Genomic DNA, 16,277 nt, shown 5'->3' with positions numbered 1-16,277 from the left:
TCACCTCTTCCTAATTGATATTTATATATCCAGAATGTATGTTTCTATTTTTATAGCTCATCTTTCTCTCCTTTTGCTGGGGAGATTGTTTCTTCTATCTCTCTCTTTCTTTTTTTTTAAAGATTTTATTTTTAAGTAATCTCTACAGCCAACGTGGGGCTTGAACTTACAACCCCAAGATCAAGAATCGCATGCCCTACCTACCGATCCAGGCAGGTGCCCCGTTTCTTCTCTTGATTTGATTTTTAAAGAACTGTGGTTTTCCCTTAATATGTATGTTAGTGTTAATATTTTTTGATATGCTGTATAAATTTATTTTATTGTATTAGTTTACCTAGAAAATGAAGACAAATTTGAATAAGAAGTTGACTTAAAATAGTTAATAGTGAGCTAATCTTTATTTTTTAATCTATCTCTATTTATTTTATTTAAAAGATTTTATTTATTTATTTGACAGAGAGAGAGAGACAGGAAGAGAGGGAACACAAGCAGGGGAGTGGGAGAGGAAGAAGCAGGCTTTCCGCCGAGCAGGGAGCCTGATGTGGGGCTCGATCCCAGGACCTCATGACCAGGACCTTGGGATCGTGACCTGAGCCGAAGGCAGACGCTTAATGACTGAGCCACCCAGGTGCCCCTGAGCTAATCTTTAGATATATAAACATATAAACTGTGCTTTACTTGCCACAAGGTGGACCCATTCTCATAATGAACTGAGGAAAACTGAAAAATGTTCTTCCTTTTTTTGTTTTTTTAAACATTGAAGACCTATCATACTAAACTTGTAGTTAATGGCTTTTTTTTTAACAAGAAATATATGATCTTCCATATTTTTCTGCAGAGATTTGCTTTGATGAAGGTTTTTATAACAATTTCAATTATCTTTAAAACTCCAGTCACCTATTAATGTTTTGAAGTATAATAAGACTAAAACTTTATGTATTTGTATAACAAGGAATATTAAAAGAGCTGTGGTACTTTCTTAATTTATATTTTATCACATGACTTAATCACTTAATTAGCAATTATTACATTTTCTATTCATAAAATATCTTGCTAGAGTAAAAATTAGAATGAAAAACAGTAGTGGTTTAGGTGAGAAACATTTACAGTTAGAATATTTGTTTCTTACATTGGTCTGAAATACAAAGTAGAAGGAAAATTTACATGTTAGGTTTAGATTCATGTTGGGCAAAAAAATCTGTTTATAGCTAACTTTGTAATTTTTGAGGCCCCTTTTCTTTTTTTTTTAAACTTTTTTTTTTTTAAGATTTTATTTATTTATTTGAGAGAGAGAGAATGAGAGATAGAGAGCACGAGAGGGAAGAGGGTCAGAGGGAGAAGCAGACTCCCTGCCGAGCAGGGAGCCCGATGTGGGACTCGATCCCAGGACTCCAGGATCATGACCCGAGCCGAAAGCAGTCGCTTCACCAACTGAGCCACCCAGGCGCCCCTGAGGCCCCTTTTCTTAAAAAGCAACAGAGATAATGGAATTTATAGTTTCATGATTATAGTCATTTATTTCTAAGGGGTGTCTTTTCCTGTTCAAGGTTGATCTCTGTTTTTTATCTCTTCTTTAGAAACTTTATTTCAGTTGTATCCTTGTTATCAGTTACTGTCAACCTCTGTGATTTATCCAGGTCCTTCTCGGCCTGTAAACATATCTAAGTCTCTCATATTAAATGATAACCCCCCCCAAATCCCACACCTTCCTTGTTTTATATTTCCCCCTTCCTCTTCCCAGCTGATTTTTTGAAAGATGAATACTTGAATTCACTTATTACCGTTCACTACATTGCAATCTGGAGTCCTCCCCGTGCACTCTTAAACAAATCGTGACTTTCACTTCTAATTATTCTGTGACATTTAAACAGTTGCTTGAAACTTTTTCTTTTTTTGTTGTACATGACTCCATGTTCTCTTGACCCTATGGCAGTTTATTCTTTTTTATAAATAGTTTCCCCCCTTATTTATTCTTGAAACTTATAGTTTCCCCCCTTACTTAATTTTCTTCTCTTATTTTACATACTCATTCTTGGTGATCTTATCTATATACCACAGACTTCTTCCATAGTTCACTATGTGTTGATTATTCTTTAATCTGCAGTTCTAGCCACACCTCTTTTTGAAGCTCTTTCCTGTTTTTTTCCAAATACTTTTAAGGCCCAAAAGAACCTTAAACTCATCATCACCAACTGTACTTATTACCTTGCCTATAAGACTGATGTAAACTCCTGTACTTCCTAAGCTAGTAAATGCTTCCACTGCCCACTTAGTCACCCACGTCAGAAACCAGAGACTCCTTTTATTTCTTTCCTCTCTGTGTTGACAGTCATTCACCCCTCAGATCGGAGATTCTGCCTTAAATGTCTCTTCAGTCTGCCTCCCCTCATTATCCCTATCACTTTGACCCTGTCATTCAGACCCTTATCTCGAGAACACATAAATTACTGGGATGGCTTCCTTACTGTTTTTCTTGCCTTCATTGTTGCTCCTTCTGTCTTCTGTTGAGCTGCCATTGGAGTGGGTTATTTATTTATTTTTTAAACATTTATTTATTTGTTTATTTATTTTAGTAACCTCTATACCCAACATAGGGCTCAAACCTACAACCCTGAGATCAAGTTGCACTCTTCTGACTGAGCCAGCCAGGTGCCCCTGGAGAAAACATGATAATTTTATTGCCATGCTTAGAAATTTTTAATATCTTTCTATTGCCCTTAGTAATACTGTCTTTAGTATGGTACACAGGTTTCTTCAGGATATTGTCTTTTTCATTGCCTCCAACTGCATTTGGTATTACTTTCTTATTATACTCCATGCTGTAGCCATTCTGATTCATTTATAGTTTGCCATATGTGGTGTTTTGATTCATACATATTTTTATTTGCACAAATTGCTCCTGTCTGTAGTTCCTTTGTATCCTTGTTAATTGGGTGTTGTTTATTGACTTAAGGTTTTTATTTTAAATATTAATGATTATTTACTATGAATGTAGAAATAGGTGATTTGGTTTAGTTGATGGTAACTCTAAGATACTGGTTTTCAAATTTTTTTTTTTAAGTAGGAACAATTTTTTTGGAAAGAAATCTTACCCTGTTACAGAAATGAGATGAAAATGATATTTTACTGGTATACCTTTAAAAATGTATCAAAAAATAAAAATGTATCAGTGTTACATTTTTGATAAAAATTGCTAAAAACAGGTGTTTTGGAATGTGTTTTAAAAGCCAATTGCAGGGGCGCCTGGGTGGCTCAGTCGTTAAGCGTCTGCCTTCAGCTCAGGTCGTGATCCTAGGGTCCTGGGATCGAGCCCCATGTCGGGCTCCCTGCTCTGCGGGAAGCCTGCTTCTCCCTCTCCTGCTCGTGTTCCCTCTCTCGCTGTGTCTCTCTCTGTCAAATAAATAAATAAAATCTTTAAAAAAAAAAAAGCCAATTGCAGACTTATATCAGCATCTCACTTTAACATCTTTTTTTTATAGATTTTATTTTATTTCTTTATCAGAGAGAGAGAGCATGAGCAGGAAAAGGGGCAGAGGGAGAGGGAGAAGCAGACTCCCTGCTGAGCAGAGAGCCCGATGTGGGGCTCGATTCAAGGACCCCGAGATAATGACCTGAGCCAAAGGCAGATGCTTAACTGATTGAGCCACCCAGGCACCCCACACTTTATCATCTGGTTTTAAAAACAGTCAACATTATAATGAATTGCATTAATTTAAAATGTACAGTTTATTTTATTTTATTTTATTTTTTTAAAGATTTTATTTATTTATTTGAGAGAGAGAATGAGATAGAGAGCATGAGAGGGGAGAGGGTCAGAGGGAGAAGCAGACTCCCTGCCGAGCAGGGAGCCCGATGTGGGACCCAATCCGGGGACTCCAGGATCATGACCTGAGCCGAAGGCAGTCGCTTAACCAACTGAGCCACCTAGGCGCCCTTAAAATGTACAGTTTAATGATGTAGATACCCTTGAAACTACAACCAAGGTTCAGAGCATTTGCATCTTATGCTCCTTTGTGTCCATCCTCTCTTCAACCCTTAGTTGTAGATTAGGCAATCACTTTCTGCTTTCTGTCATTATAGATTCATTTGCATTTTTTAGAAATTGTTTTAATTGAAATATATTTGACATGACATTGTGGAAATTTAAGGTGTACAACATGTTAATTTGATATATTTATACATTATAATATGATTGCCATTGTGGCAATAATTAGCACCTCTATCATGTTACATAATTTTTCTTTTTAGTGGTTGGAATAATTAAATTGTAATTTCTTATCAACTTTGATGAGCATAATACAATATTGTTGTCTGTATTCACTATGCTGTGCATTAGATCTCCAGGTCTTATTCACTACTCATTGCAAATTTGTGCTGTTAAGTAACTCTGTCTTCTACTCTCCACCCCCCCCATTTCCTGGTAACCACCATTCCACCATTTTACTCTGATTTTTATGAGTCTAGCTTTTTTAGATTTCACATATAAGTAATATATGGTGCTTGTCTTTCACTGTCTGACTTATCTCCCTTATTTAGCATAATATGGTCAAGCTCCATCTATGTTGCAAATGGCAGAATGTTCTTTCTTCTGGCTGAGTTCCATTACACCCCCCCCCCCCCCCCCACCCACCCCCCACCTTTTTTTATTTATTTTTTTTTTAAAGATTTTATTTATTTATTTGAGAGAGAGAGAATGAGAGATAGAGAGCACGAGAGGGAAGAGGGTCAGAGGGAGAAGCAGACTCCCCGCTGAGCAGGGAGCCCGATGCGGGACTCGATCCCGGGACTCCAGGATCATGACCTGAGCCGAAGGCAGTTGCTTAACCAACTGAGCCACCCAGGCGCCCCCCACCCCACATCTTTATTCATTCATCCATTGATGGATGCTTAGGTTGTTTCCGTATCTTGGCTATTGTCAGTAATGCTGCAATAAACATGGAAGTGCATATATCTCTTTAATATCCTGTTTTCATTTCCTTTGGGTTATACCCAGAAGTGGAATTGCTAAATCATATGGTAGATCTATTTTTAACTTTTTGAGGAAACTCCATAATGTTTTCCATAGTGGTTGAACCAATTTACATTCCCACCAACAGTGTACGAGAGTTCCCCTTTCATCACATCCTTGCCAATACTTCTCTCTTGTTTTCTTGATGATAACCATTTTAACAAGTGTGAGGTGATATCTCATTATGGTTTTGATTTACATTTCTCTGATGATCAGTGATGTTAAGTATCTTTTAATATACCTGTTGGCCATTTTGATGTCTTTAGAAAAATGTCTTTTGAGATCCTGTTTTTTAATTGGCTTGTTTGTTTTTTTGTTATTGAGTTGCATGAGTTCTTTACATATTTTGGATATTAGTCTCTGATCTAATTTTGCAAAATCTAGTTTGCAAAATTTTCCTCCCATTCTGTAGGTTGCCATTTAATTTAATTTATTTATTTGGGCAGAAGCTTTTAAGTTTGATGTAGTTTCATTTGTTGATGTTTGCTTTGGCTGTTTGTGCTTTTGGTGTCATATCCAAAAAACTATTGACAAGATCAGATTTTTTTTTTTTTTTAAAGATTTTTATTTATTTGACAGAGAGAGAGACAGCGAGAAAGGGAACACAAGCAGGGGGAGTGGGAGAGGGAGAAGCAGGCTTCCCGCTGAGCAAGGAGCCCGATGCGGGGCTCGATCCCAGGACCCTGGGATCATGACCTGAGCTGAAGGCAGACGCTTAACGACTGAGCCACCCAGGCGCCCCGACAAGATCAGATTTAATTGGCTTGTTTTTTTGTTATTGAGTTGCATGAGTTCTTTACATATTTTAGATATTAGTCTCTGATCTGATACATGGTTTGCAAAATTTTCCTCCCATTCTGTAGGTTGCCATTTAATTTAATTAATTAATTTATTTGGGCAGAAACTTTTAAGTTTGATGTAGTTTCCATTTGTTGATGTTTGCTTTGGTTGTTTGTGCTTTTGGTGTCATATCCAAAAAACCATTGACAAGTCGAGTAGTTTTTTCCCCTATGTTTTTTTCTGGAGTTTTATGGCATTGGGTCTTATGTTTAAGTCTTTGATCCATTTTGTGTTAATTTTTGTGAATAGTGTAAGATACGGGTCCAGGTTTATTGTTCTACATGAACACCATTTGTTGAAGAGACTTACCATTCCCCATTGAGTGTTCTGGGTTCCCTTATTGAATATTAGTTGACCGTATATGCAGGAGTTTAATTCTGGGTTCCCTCTTCTATTCCATTGGCTTATATGTCTGTCTTTATGGCAGTACCATTAATCACTACAGTTTTGTAGTATAATTTGAAATCAGGAAGTGTGATACCTCCAGTTTTGTTATTTTTCCTCAAGATTGCTGCTTTGGTTATTCAGGGCCTTTCATGGTTCCATACAAATTTTTGCATATTATAGACTTTATGTAAATGAAATTTATATATATGGACTTTTTTTGTTGTTTTTTGTTTTCTGCTTCTTTCACACAGGTTTTGAAATCATCCTCATTGTATTTATTAGTGATTCATTTTTATGGCTGAGTAGTAGTTACTGAATGGATATACCACATGTTTATCCCTTTACCTAATGATTGACTTTTGGGGTGTTTGCAGTTTTTGGCCATTATAAATAAAGTTGCTGTGGATATTAATCTTTATTTATGTCTTTGCACATATATTTTATTTTTCTTGGGTAAATAAGTAGGATTAGAATGTCTGGGTCATGGGGCCCCTGGGTAGCTCAGCCGTTAAGTGTCTGCCTTTGGCTCAGGTCATGATCCTGTGGTCTGGGATCGAGCCCTGCATCGGGCTGCCTGCTCAGTGGGAAGCCTCCTTCTCCCTCTCCTACTCCCCCTTCTCTGTCAAGAAAATAAATAAAATCTTAAAAAAAAAAAAAGAATGTCTGGGTCATTTGATGTAGGTGTATGTTTAACTTTTTAAGAAATTGCCAAACTGTTTTCCAAAGTGGTTGTGTTGTTTTATTTTTCTACCAGCAGTGTATGAAGGTTTCAGTTCCTCTACATCCTCACTTAATTTGATATTGTCAGTCTTTTTGATTTTAGCTATTTTAGTGTGTAGAGGATTGCATTATGATTTTAGTTTGCATTTTCATGATAATGATGTCGACTGTCCTTTCATGTACTTCTTGACCATTTGCACATATTCTTTTGTAAAGTGTCTTTTTAAATCTTTTGCCCAGTTTAAAAAATATTAGGGTGTTTGTTTTATTATTGAGTTGTAAGAGTTGTTACATATTCTGGATACAAGTCCCTTATCAGATATATGTAATGAGAATATATTATGTGGTAGTGTTATTTTTTTCTTTTTAGAGGAAGAGAGAGTGGGGGAGGGGCAGAGGGAGAGGGAGAGAGAGAATCTTAAAACAGGCTCCACGCCCAGCATGCAGTCTGATGTGGGGCTCTGTTTCAGGACCCTGAGAACATGCCCTGACCCGAAATTGAGAGTCGGGACACTTAACCGACTGAGCCGCCCAGATGTCCACTTGTGTTTTTATTTTCTTAAAGACGTCTTTTGGGGCACCTGGGTGGCTCAGTTGTTAAGTGGCTGCCTTTGGCTCAGGTCATGATCCCAGGGTCCTGGGATTGAGCCCCGCATCGGGCTCCATGCTCAACAGGAAGCCTGCTTCTCCCTCTCCCACTCCCCCTGCTTGTGTTCCCTTTCTCCCTGTGTCTCTCTGTCAAATAAATAAATAAAATCTTTAAAAAAAAAAAAGACATCTTTCAAAGAGCAAACATTTACCATTGTGAAGTAGCCCAATTTATCAATATTTCCTTTTATTTTATGTTTTATCTAAGAAGTCTTTTTCTTACACTAAGGTTGCAAAGATTTTCTCCCATATTGTCTTCTAGAAGTTTTGTAATTCTCTTTGTTTATTTATATATTTGATTTTGGTTACCCTCTATTAGGATGCTTTATATATACAAAGAGAAGAGTAGTTTGTTAAAATAAGACTATTAGTCTTAAGTGGCAGGATATCTTTCCATTAAACAGAGATAACAGGAAAAGCTTCATTTTTGAGTTTTGCAGGAGAGTGACTTAAGTAATGTTGTCATGTTAGTAATGTCAGCCAAACTGTTTTAATTACTTTTTCAAAGTCGTTAAAATGATTAGAAATGCAGTCATTTTTGGAACTTATGAAGCTCATTTGCAGCTTTTCAGAATATAGAGGTAGGACCACACTAATCTTGAATATGTATGGAAAAACGGTTTAAGAAAAAATTCTTTTTTCAGGTTTCTCTCCTGAAAGTTTTACTTTTTTTAAAAAAAGATTTATTTATTTGAGAGAGAGAGATAGAGAGTATGTGGCAGGGAGGGGCTGAGGGAGAGGGAGAGAAAGTCTTAGGCAGCTTCCACACGTAGCACAGAGCTGGATGTGGAGCTTGATCTCAGGACCATGAGATTGTGACCTGAGTCAAAACCAAGAGTCCGATGCTTAACCGACTGTGCCATCCAGGTGTCCCCTGAAAGTTTATTTTAAATGTTATAAGTTAATGTAAAGATATTGTCAGTTGGTTTCTAAGAGAACTTCAAAGTAGTTTTATTTTTATTGTACTGTATATCTATCAATTATTTTCTAGATCCAGTCAAGTGTTGTGTGTGTGTGTGTGTGTCCATCATTTAGAATTGTGTATTTGATAAACATACCTTCTTATTTAAAGTGCTTGGATTCCTTTTTTTTTTTTCTAAGATTTATTTATTTGAGAGAGAGAGAGAGAGCGCGAGAGAGTGTGCACAGAGGGAAAGGGAGAAGCAGACTCCCCACTGAGCAGGGAGCCTGATGCGGGACTTGATCCCAGGACCCTAGGATTGTGATCTGAGCTGAAGGCAGACACTTAACTGACTGAGCCATCCAGGCATCCCTAAAGTGCTTGGAATCCTTTAGTTTTAAGAGAAATCTTTAGATCTTAGAGGTGATTTGTAACCAGTATTACAAATACTGGTTATTACAAATTGTAAATACAAATACTAAACTTCTTGCTAGTGAGATAAATTAGATTCTGAGAACTTAAACTGACAAGTTACTAATAGTTACAAGAGGGGGCCAAATTTTTAAAAATGTAGTTATTTTATAAAATCATTAAAATGTTTTGATTGCAGGTTGGAATTTTAAAGTAAAATGTGGCTTCTGAAGTAATATATTAATTTTAAACCAAAGCTGCTTTATTTTCTAGGTGTTCATTGTACCCATGGTTTCAATCGCACTGGTTTCCTCATATGTGCCTTTTTGGTGGAGAAAATGGATTGGAGGTATTTGTTTCTTGTTTTAATGGAAGAAGATTAGTAATTGATAACGAATTTTATTGATTTTTTTTTTTTAGTTTTAGCATTTTATATTGCCAAATTTTTGGTGAAGTCCTGATTAATATTTAAAGTGGTTTTCATTTTAGACTTGATTAATCTTAGAATATCATTTATTACCTGGTGTTTTGTACTAAGTAGCACTTTAGTTGAATGTTTATGGATTTTCATATACTACATATTTTCTTTTCCAGATTTTTTTCCCACATATTCCAGAATTATCAGAGACAGTTTACTCAATGTTTTGTTGTTGTTGTTGTATTCACCTTTGGAAGTTACTATTGTTGTTATTGTTCTTTTTTCTTTTCTTTTTCTAAGTAAGCTAGCTCATGCCCAATGTGGGGCTCAAACTTAAGACCCTGAGGTTGAGTTGCATGCTCTACTGACTAAACCAGCCAGATCTCCTTGTTCTTTTCATTTTTAATGATACTTTTTTTTTTTAGCTGTTGAATATTAGGAAAAACTTGTAATGGTATATGGAGGAGGTATTTTTGGGACAGTTACTCTGTATGAACCAATCAAGCAAACATGTCTTTATTGAAGTGCCCTTTTAGATCCTGAGAGATTAGAACCTTTGTTGCTTCAAATTCCTGAGCGAATGGGATATTATTACCTGAATTTTCTTGTTTACTGATTGAAGGTCATTATTTTTGTTTATAAAGCCTTTCACACAGTAGGTCCTTCTGTGAATATAATCAGCTGAAGTACACATATGATTCTGTATTTCCCTGTTCACACATCCTCTGGTTCTGTACTGCATGCTCTTCTAGCTCTGCCTTTCTGGCCTTTGAGGTGCTTTTGGCAGTAACCCCAGACTCCTCTGTCAGCCTGTGCTTTAGCCTCTCTCTGATGACCTTTGCTCTTATTACTGGGTCTGTTGAAAATTCGTAAAAGTGAGCATGCTTTTACTTTTATTCATATTGCCATTTACATTTCTTTGATTTTCCCTAGAGTCAGATCTCAACCTTCAAGGCTTTATTTAAACTTTTCACTGACTTTACCCAGGTCTCTTCTGTCATTGCAGCTTACCTCTAGGGTTTAGGGAGTATCAGTGTACCTTATATTAAAGCTGTTTCAGAAGGAATTTGTCCTTTAATAGATTGAATGCCTTCGGCATGGGGAATAGGATTTGTCCATTTTACAAACATATTATACTTCATTTGGTGCCTGAAATAGAATGAGTGAGTTTTGATAAATCTGCATAAATGAAGAACAGTGAGGAAATTCCCTGGTGTTTGTTTTCCATAGTATTGAAGCAGCAGTTGCTACTTTTGCTCAAGCCAGACCACCAGGAATTTATAAGGGTGATTATTTGAAAGAACTTTTTCGTCGCTATGGTGATATAGAGGAAGCACCACCCCCACCTCTATTGCCAGATTGGTGTTTTGAGGATGATGAAGATGAAGATGAGGATGAGGATGGAAGAAAGGAATCAGAACCTGGCTCAAGTGCCTCCTTCGGCAAGAGGAGAAAAGAACGGTTAAAACTGGTAATGTTCAAAAATATTCTAGTCTTTACTTCTCCTGCAAGCTTATTGAGATTTATGTGTTTGTTTAGCTAGATTTTAAAGTTATTTCATTCTGGCTGTTTTTAAAGATTCTTGGTAGCCACGAGTCTGCCTTTTCTATGGGAAAAGCTTGTTAATAAGCTCATTTTTGTTTTTTGGGGTGCCTGGGTGGCTCAGTCATTAAGTGTCTGCCTTCAGCTCGGGTTATGATCCCAGGGTCCTGGGATCGAGCCCCACATCGGGCTCCCTGCCCTCTGGGAAGCCTGCTTCTCCCTCTCCCACTCCCCCTGCTCCTGTTCCCTCTCTCACTGTCTCTCTGTCAAATAAATAAATAAAATCTTTAAAAAAAAAAAAAGCTCATTTTGTTTTTGATTCTTAAGTAAACCAAAGAACTCTTTGCAAAGTATTGGGAGATTCCAACTACATAGTGAAATTTTTTACTCATCCTTTACAAAATTGTCACATAGTTAAAATAACACTACATATAAATTCTGCTCCTTCCCATGGTTGGTATTTTCATATTTTCTGTAAAGTTGAAATGAGAAGACTCTTCTATGGACAATTCCCATTAATCTTCTTACTTCTATGGACAACTCCCATTAAAAGGCCTAACAAAAACCATTAGGAATTCTCTTCTTGGGAGGACAGGAGAGATGCTGAGAAGAAAAGTACTGATGGTACTTGTACATGCACAAATATATGGTATGGGCCAAAGGGAAAAGTTAGGGAAAGTGTGGAGATAATTAAATGTTAATGTAGTTAATTATTAAAGAATGTGGGATATCTTAGTTGATCAGTAAAGACTACAACTCATTTATTAGTAGGCAGTGATTCACAGGCAAGGAAGAAAATGCCTTGTTTTTGTGTAAATCAAATGATATAGTCATTTGGGCTTTTTAAAAAAAAAGTCCCTTGCTTGAAAAACATTATTTTAATATGTATTTACACATTTCAAACTTCAAGACTTGAGGCCACTGAAAAGTGTTAATTGCTTTGAAACATAGAAATAATTTAAAAAATAACTTATTCTCTTAGTCTAACTCATTGATTACAGAATCACATACCTAGAAAAATAAGACTCACATTCTAAGGAAAGACTAATAGCATAACATAAGATAGCATAGAGGACTACTTTTTTATAGTATCATTTTTGTAAGGAAATTCAGCTATATTTTTTTAAGAATAACATTAACCCTGAGCATACGCTAATGTGTTTTTGCATTACAATATAGTATTTGAATGTGTAAAAGAGTTTAAAGCAAAGAGTTACTATTTTGCAAAATGTGGTAAAAGTTTGCAGAGTCCCCCTGCCCCCAGCAGAAGGTGTCTTAAAAATGACATTTATTTTATAATATCAAGTGCCATTAAATCTGTATAGTTGCAGATGAGCTTCAGCAGCATTAAGAGAGACGTAGCCAAGATGTGCATGTTTCTTTAGGGAAAATAAAGGACATTTAAAATAAATCCCCAATCTAGTTTCTCCTATTTTGTTTTGTCAGTTACTAAGAGGAGTGTTTTAAAAATTTCCTACTATGGTGGCATCTGGGTGACTCAGTTGGTTAAACGTTCAACTCTTGATTTTGGCTCAGGTCATGATCTCAGGGTTGTGAGATAGAGCCCCTCGTTGTGAGATAGAGCCCCTCGTTGTGCTCTGTGCTGGGCATGGGCCTGCTTGGGATGCTCTCTTTCCCTCTCCTCCCAAAAAAATTCCCCACTATGATTGTGGATTTATCTATTTCTCCTTCTAGTTCTGTCAAGTTTTGCTTTATGTATTTTGATGTGATATTATTTAGTTTATACAAATATGTGTAAAGGATTATTACATCTTAACCGTGTCTTCACTTTTAGCATTAAAAATATCTGATGTTAGTATGATTGATTGCCCAAGCATTCTTTTGGATAATGTTAGTATGGATTATCTTTTTTCTATCCTTTTGCTTTCAGACTTTATTTATCTTTTTTTTTTTTAAAGATTTTATTTATTTATTTGACAGAGAGAGACACAGCAAGAGAGGGAACACAAGCAGGGGGAGTGGGAGAGGGAAAAGCAGGCTTCCTGCCGAGCAGGGAGCCCGATGCGGGGCTTGATCCCAGGACTCTGGGATCATGACCTGAGCCGAAGGCAGACGCTTAACGACTGAGCCACCCAGGCACCCCCTTTATTTATCCTTTATTTAAGGTATGTCTCTTATAGGCATTGCATTGTTGGGTTTTGTTTATCCAGTGAATAGTTTTTGCCTTGTTGGAGTATTTGGTCCATGCGCATTTATTTTACTGATATAATTAGATTTAAAACTTAATGGTCTTACTCCCCCACCCCTGGTATGTTCCTTTTTATCTTCCTTTCTTGCCTTCTTTATGCTTAATTGTTTCTATATCTCCCCAAGCCATTGCTTGTTAGTTATACATTCTTTTACTATTCTTTTAGTGGTTATTCAAGATTTTAGGATGTATCTTTGACTTGTTAAAATCTGATATATATTAGTACTTTTGCCACTTTTTAAACAGTGCAGGAATCTTAGAACCTTTGGTTGCATTTACCTCTTCCTCCCTTTTTGTTATTATGTATTTTAATTCTACAAGTATTTTAAACCCCATAAGGTGACATCATCATCATTCATCATCATCATCATCACTACCATCATCATTTTATACGGCAAATAATCATTAGATAAACCCATATATTTATCCTTTTTGGTGCTCTTCTTTCTTTCCTGTATTTTTATGGTTCCATTTGGATAGTTTTTCTTCTAACTGAAGAGTTCTCTTTAGTATTTTCTTTATTGTGGGTCTGCTGCAACACATCCTCTCAATATTTGTGTAAAAATGTCTTTTTCTTGCCATCATTTTGAAGAATGTTCTGGGTATAGAATTTTGGGTTGGCACTTTGAAGATATCATTCCATAATCCATTTCTATTAAGAAGTTGCTTCTCTGAAGCTAATTTCTTTTTGTTTTTGATTTTCAACAGTTTTACTATCATGTTTCTATTTGGAGTTTTCTTTGTGTTTATTCTATTTATAGTGATTCTTGAATCTATGGTTGGATTTGTTGTTAGTTATAGAAAATTCTCAGCCATTATCTCTTCAAATACTGGTTCACATCCATTCTTTTTCTCTTCTGGGATTCACCTAATAGACTCCCCCCCCTTCTCCTAATGTCTCTTATCTTCTTTTCTATATTTTCTACCCTTTTTGTTTTTTCATTTTTCAATGTGGATATTTTCTTCTGACCTGTCTTCCAGTTTACTAATCCTAGTTCAGCTTTTGTCTAAGCTGCTGTTAAATTTATCTGTGAAGTATGTAATTTCAGTTTTGGAATTTTCATTTGAGTTTTAAAATAGTTTTTAGTTCTTTGTTGGAATTCTTCATCTTGTCATTTAGGTTTTTGAATTTATGAATCCCAGTTATTTTAAAGCCTGTGTCAGGTAACTAATTGATGTGGATCTCTTCTAGATCTTTAGTTTTTCTTCTCATGTCCTTTTGATTTCTAGTCAATTGTTTCTTCTTGGCACACCTGCATATTTCTGCCTTTTAGACAGTATATATGAAAAATTGTGGAAATAATTTGAGACTCTGCATCATGTTTTCTTCCTTCAGAGAACATTTACTTTTGTTCCTACGCAGGGTTGAGTAGGACATCTTAACTCAGTCAAGGATTGAATTGTTTAGAAACTAGTCTTCAGTTTTGGGGGGCTGGTTTCTTTTTGGTTCAACTTAATTCCTAGAGTGTAGCCCTTTGGAGATCCTAACTGAAAGACTGGAGAAATAAACAGGACTCTTCCTCCTTAGTGGCCTGAAACTCCAGTTTTTGTTTCCCCATTCCTGTGATAGTGCAGAGAGCTGTGTTCAGCTTTTTTTTTAGCCTGCAAACTTTTTTTAGCCTCTTACCTACCATTTTGGAAACAGTGCCTGTAGGGGAAGATCTATACCAGATGTGTAGCTCACCTTTCTGGGTTCCTTTCCTTCTGAGTTCTTGGCCCTTCAAGCCTTTACTGCCTTTCTACTTCTCCAGTGTCTTCAAACAGGTGCTTTTAACATTCTGTCTAACTTTTTCTCATGGCTGCAGAATTGATCTCAATGAGCTAGCCTGCCATTGCCAAAAGCAGAAATCTTTCCTTCTGTTTTGGAGAAAGCAGGTAGGTTTGATTTCAAAGTGGTTAGGTAGTTTTTTCCTCTTTTCAAATCATAACTTGTAAATTCTAAAATTATTATATTTTTTACTTAAATAAAAGTAGGTATACTTACATTAAAGAAAATTTGAAAACACAAGAACCAACTTATAATTCTTCAACTCTTGTTGTACTACTGGCATTTTGTCATTTTAGAAGAATTTCTTCCCATTTACCTATCTAATTTAAAAGTGTATGCAAATGGGGCACCTGGGTGGCTCAGTCGTTCAGCATCTGCCTTTGGCTCAGGTCATGATCTCAGGGTCCTGGGATCGAGCCCCGCATTGGGCCCCCTGCTCCGTGGGAAGCCTGCTTCTCCCTCTCCCACTCCCCCTGCTTGTGTTCCCTTTCTCACTGTCTCTTTCTGTCAAATAAATAAATAAAATCTTCAAAAAAAAAAGTGTACACAAATGACATAAAGATCGTTTTCTTTATAAAATAAAAATACAAACATCTAGAAGTATATAGCATGAAAAGTGAAGGTCTTTTCACTCCCACTCCAACTGCTCTCTACTTTTTGGCAATTCTAGATACTTATTTTTCTATGCATTTACATACATATATTCAATTTTGACTGTACGCTCTCCGCCCCTTTTTAATGTAAATGTATTTTTCTGCAGCTTTTTAAAAATTTTTTAATTTGGGTATCTTTTCTTAGTACATTTTTAACTACTTCATTCTTTTTAGGTAATACCAGAGGAAACAGTTTATATAAAGCAAACAGAATATTTCTTTGCAAGATGAGAGAAGATATCAAGTCATACAATAATGACAGACTATTATGAAAAATAACCAATTAGAGATCTTGGAAATGATAATAAAGAAGTCCAAGAACTCAGTTAGGTGGGTTGGATAACAGAATGAAGTTAGCCGTAGAGGAAATTATCAAGCTGGAAGATTTAGCTAGGAAATTCTTCCTGGATGCAGCACAAAAGGACAAAAGAAATTTGAAAAATAGTTTATAGAGTTAGGTAGTGATATATTTGAATGACTTAACAGTATGAAATGTCACAGAGGGGACACATACAAGGATTATTTTCTGTAATGCAGTAGTGCCAGGTCAGATTAGTGATTTTAAGAAGCTAATGGGAGGTGAGAAAATAGAGACAGAATTGGGGACCCTCACTCCCACTCCCACTTTTGGAGATTCACTAGGACTCAGTATATAGTTGTACTTGCAGCCAAGGTTTATTATAGCAGGTGATACAGCTGGATCATAAGGGAAAAAGACTAGTGGAGTCTGGTGCATTCTGTATGTAGGCTTCCTTATGCTCTCTTCTTCTCA

The 16,277-nt window shown here is 36.2% G+C and overlaps 1 protein-coding gene across 2 annotated transcripts in view; it reads left to right on the top strand.

The window, feature by feature from the left end:
* The window catches only part of RNGTT (RNA guanylyltransferase and 5'-phosphatase), a 316,476-nt gene that overhangs the window by 16,989 nt on the left and 283,210 nt on the right, over positions 1-16,277 (top strand). For both annotated transcript variants that reach the window (XM_025862466.2, XM_025862458.2), the window contains exons 5-6: positions 9,189-9,264; positions 10,564-10,804. In XM_025862466.2, the coding sequence (XP_025718251.1) occupies positions 9,189-9,264; positions 10,564-10,804 (317 nt within the window). The remainder of the gene's footprint in view (positions 1-9,188; positions 9,265-10,563; positions 10,805-16,277) is intronic.

Source organism: Callorhinus ursinus, unplaced genomic scaffold (genome assembly GCF_003265705.2).
Source record: "Callorhinus ursinus isolate GAN/ISIS: 27379988/994484 unplaced genomic scaffold, GSC_fseal_2.0 scaffold6, whole genome shotgun sequence".
Taxonomy (NCBI): domain Eukaryota; kingdom Metazoa; phylum Chordata; class Mammalia; order Carnivora; family Otariidae; genus Callorhinus; species Callorhinus ursinus.
The sequence above is the reverse complement of the archived record's forward strand: the minus strand, read 5'-3'. Positions and strand labels throughout refer to the sequence as shown.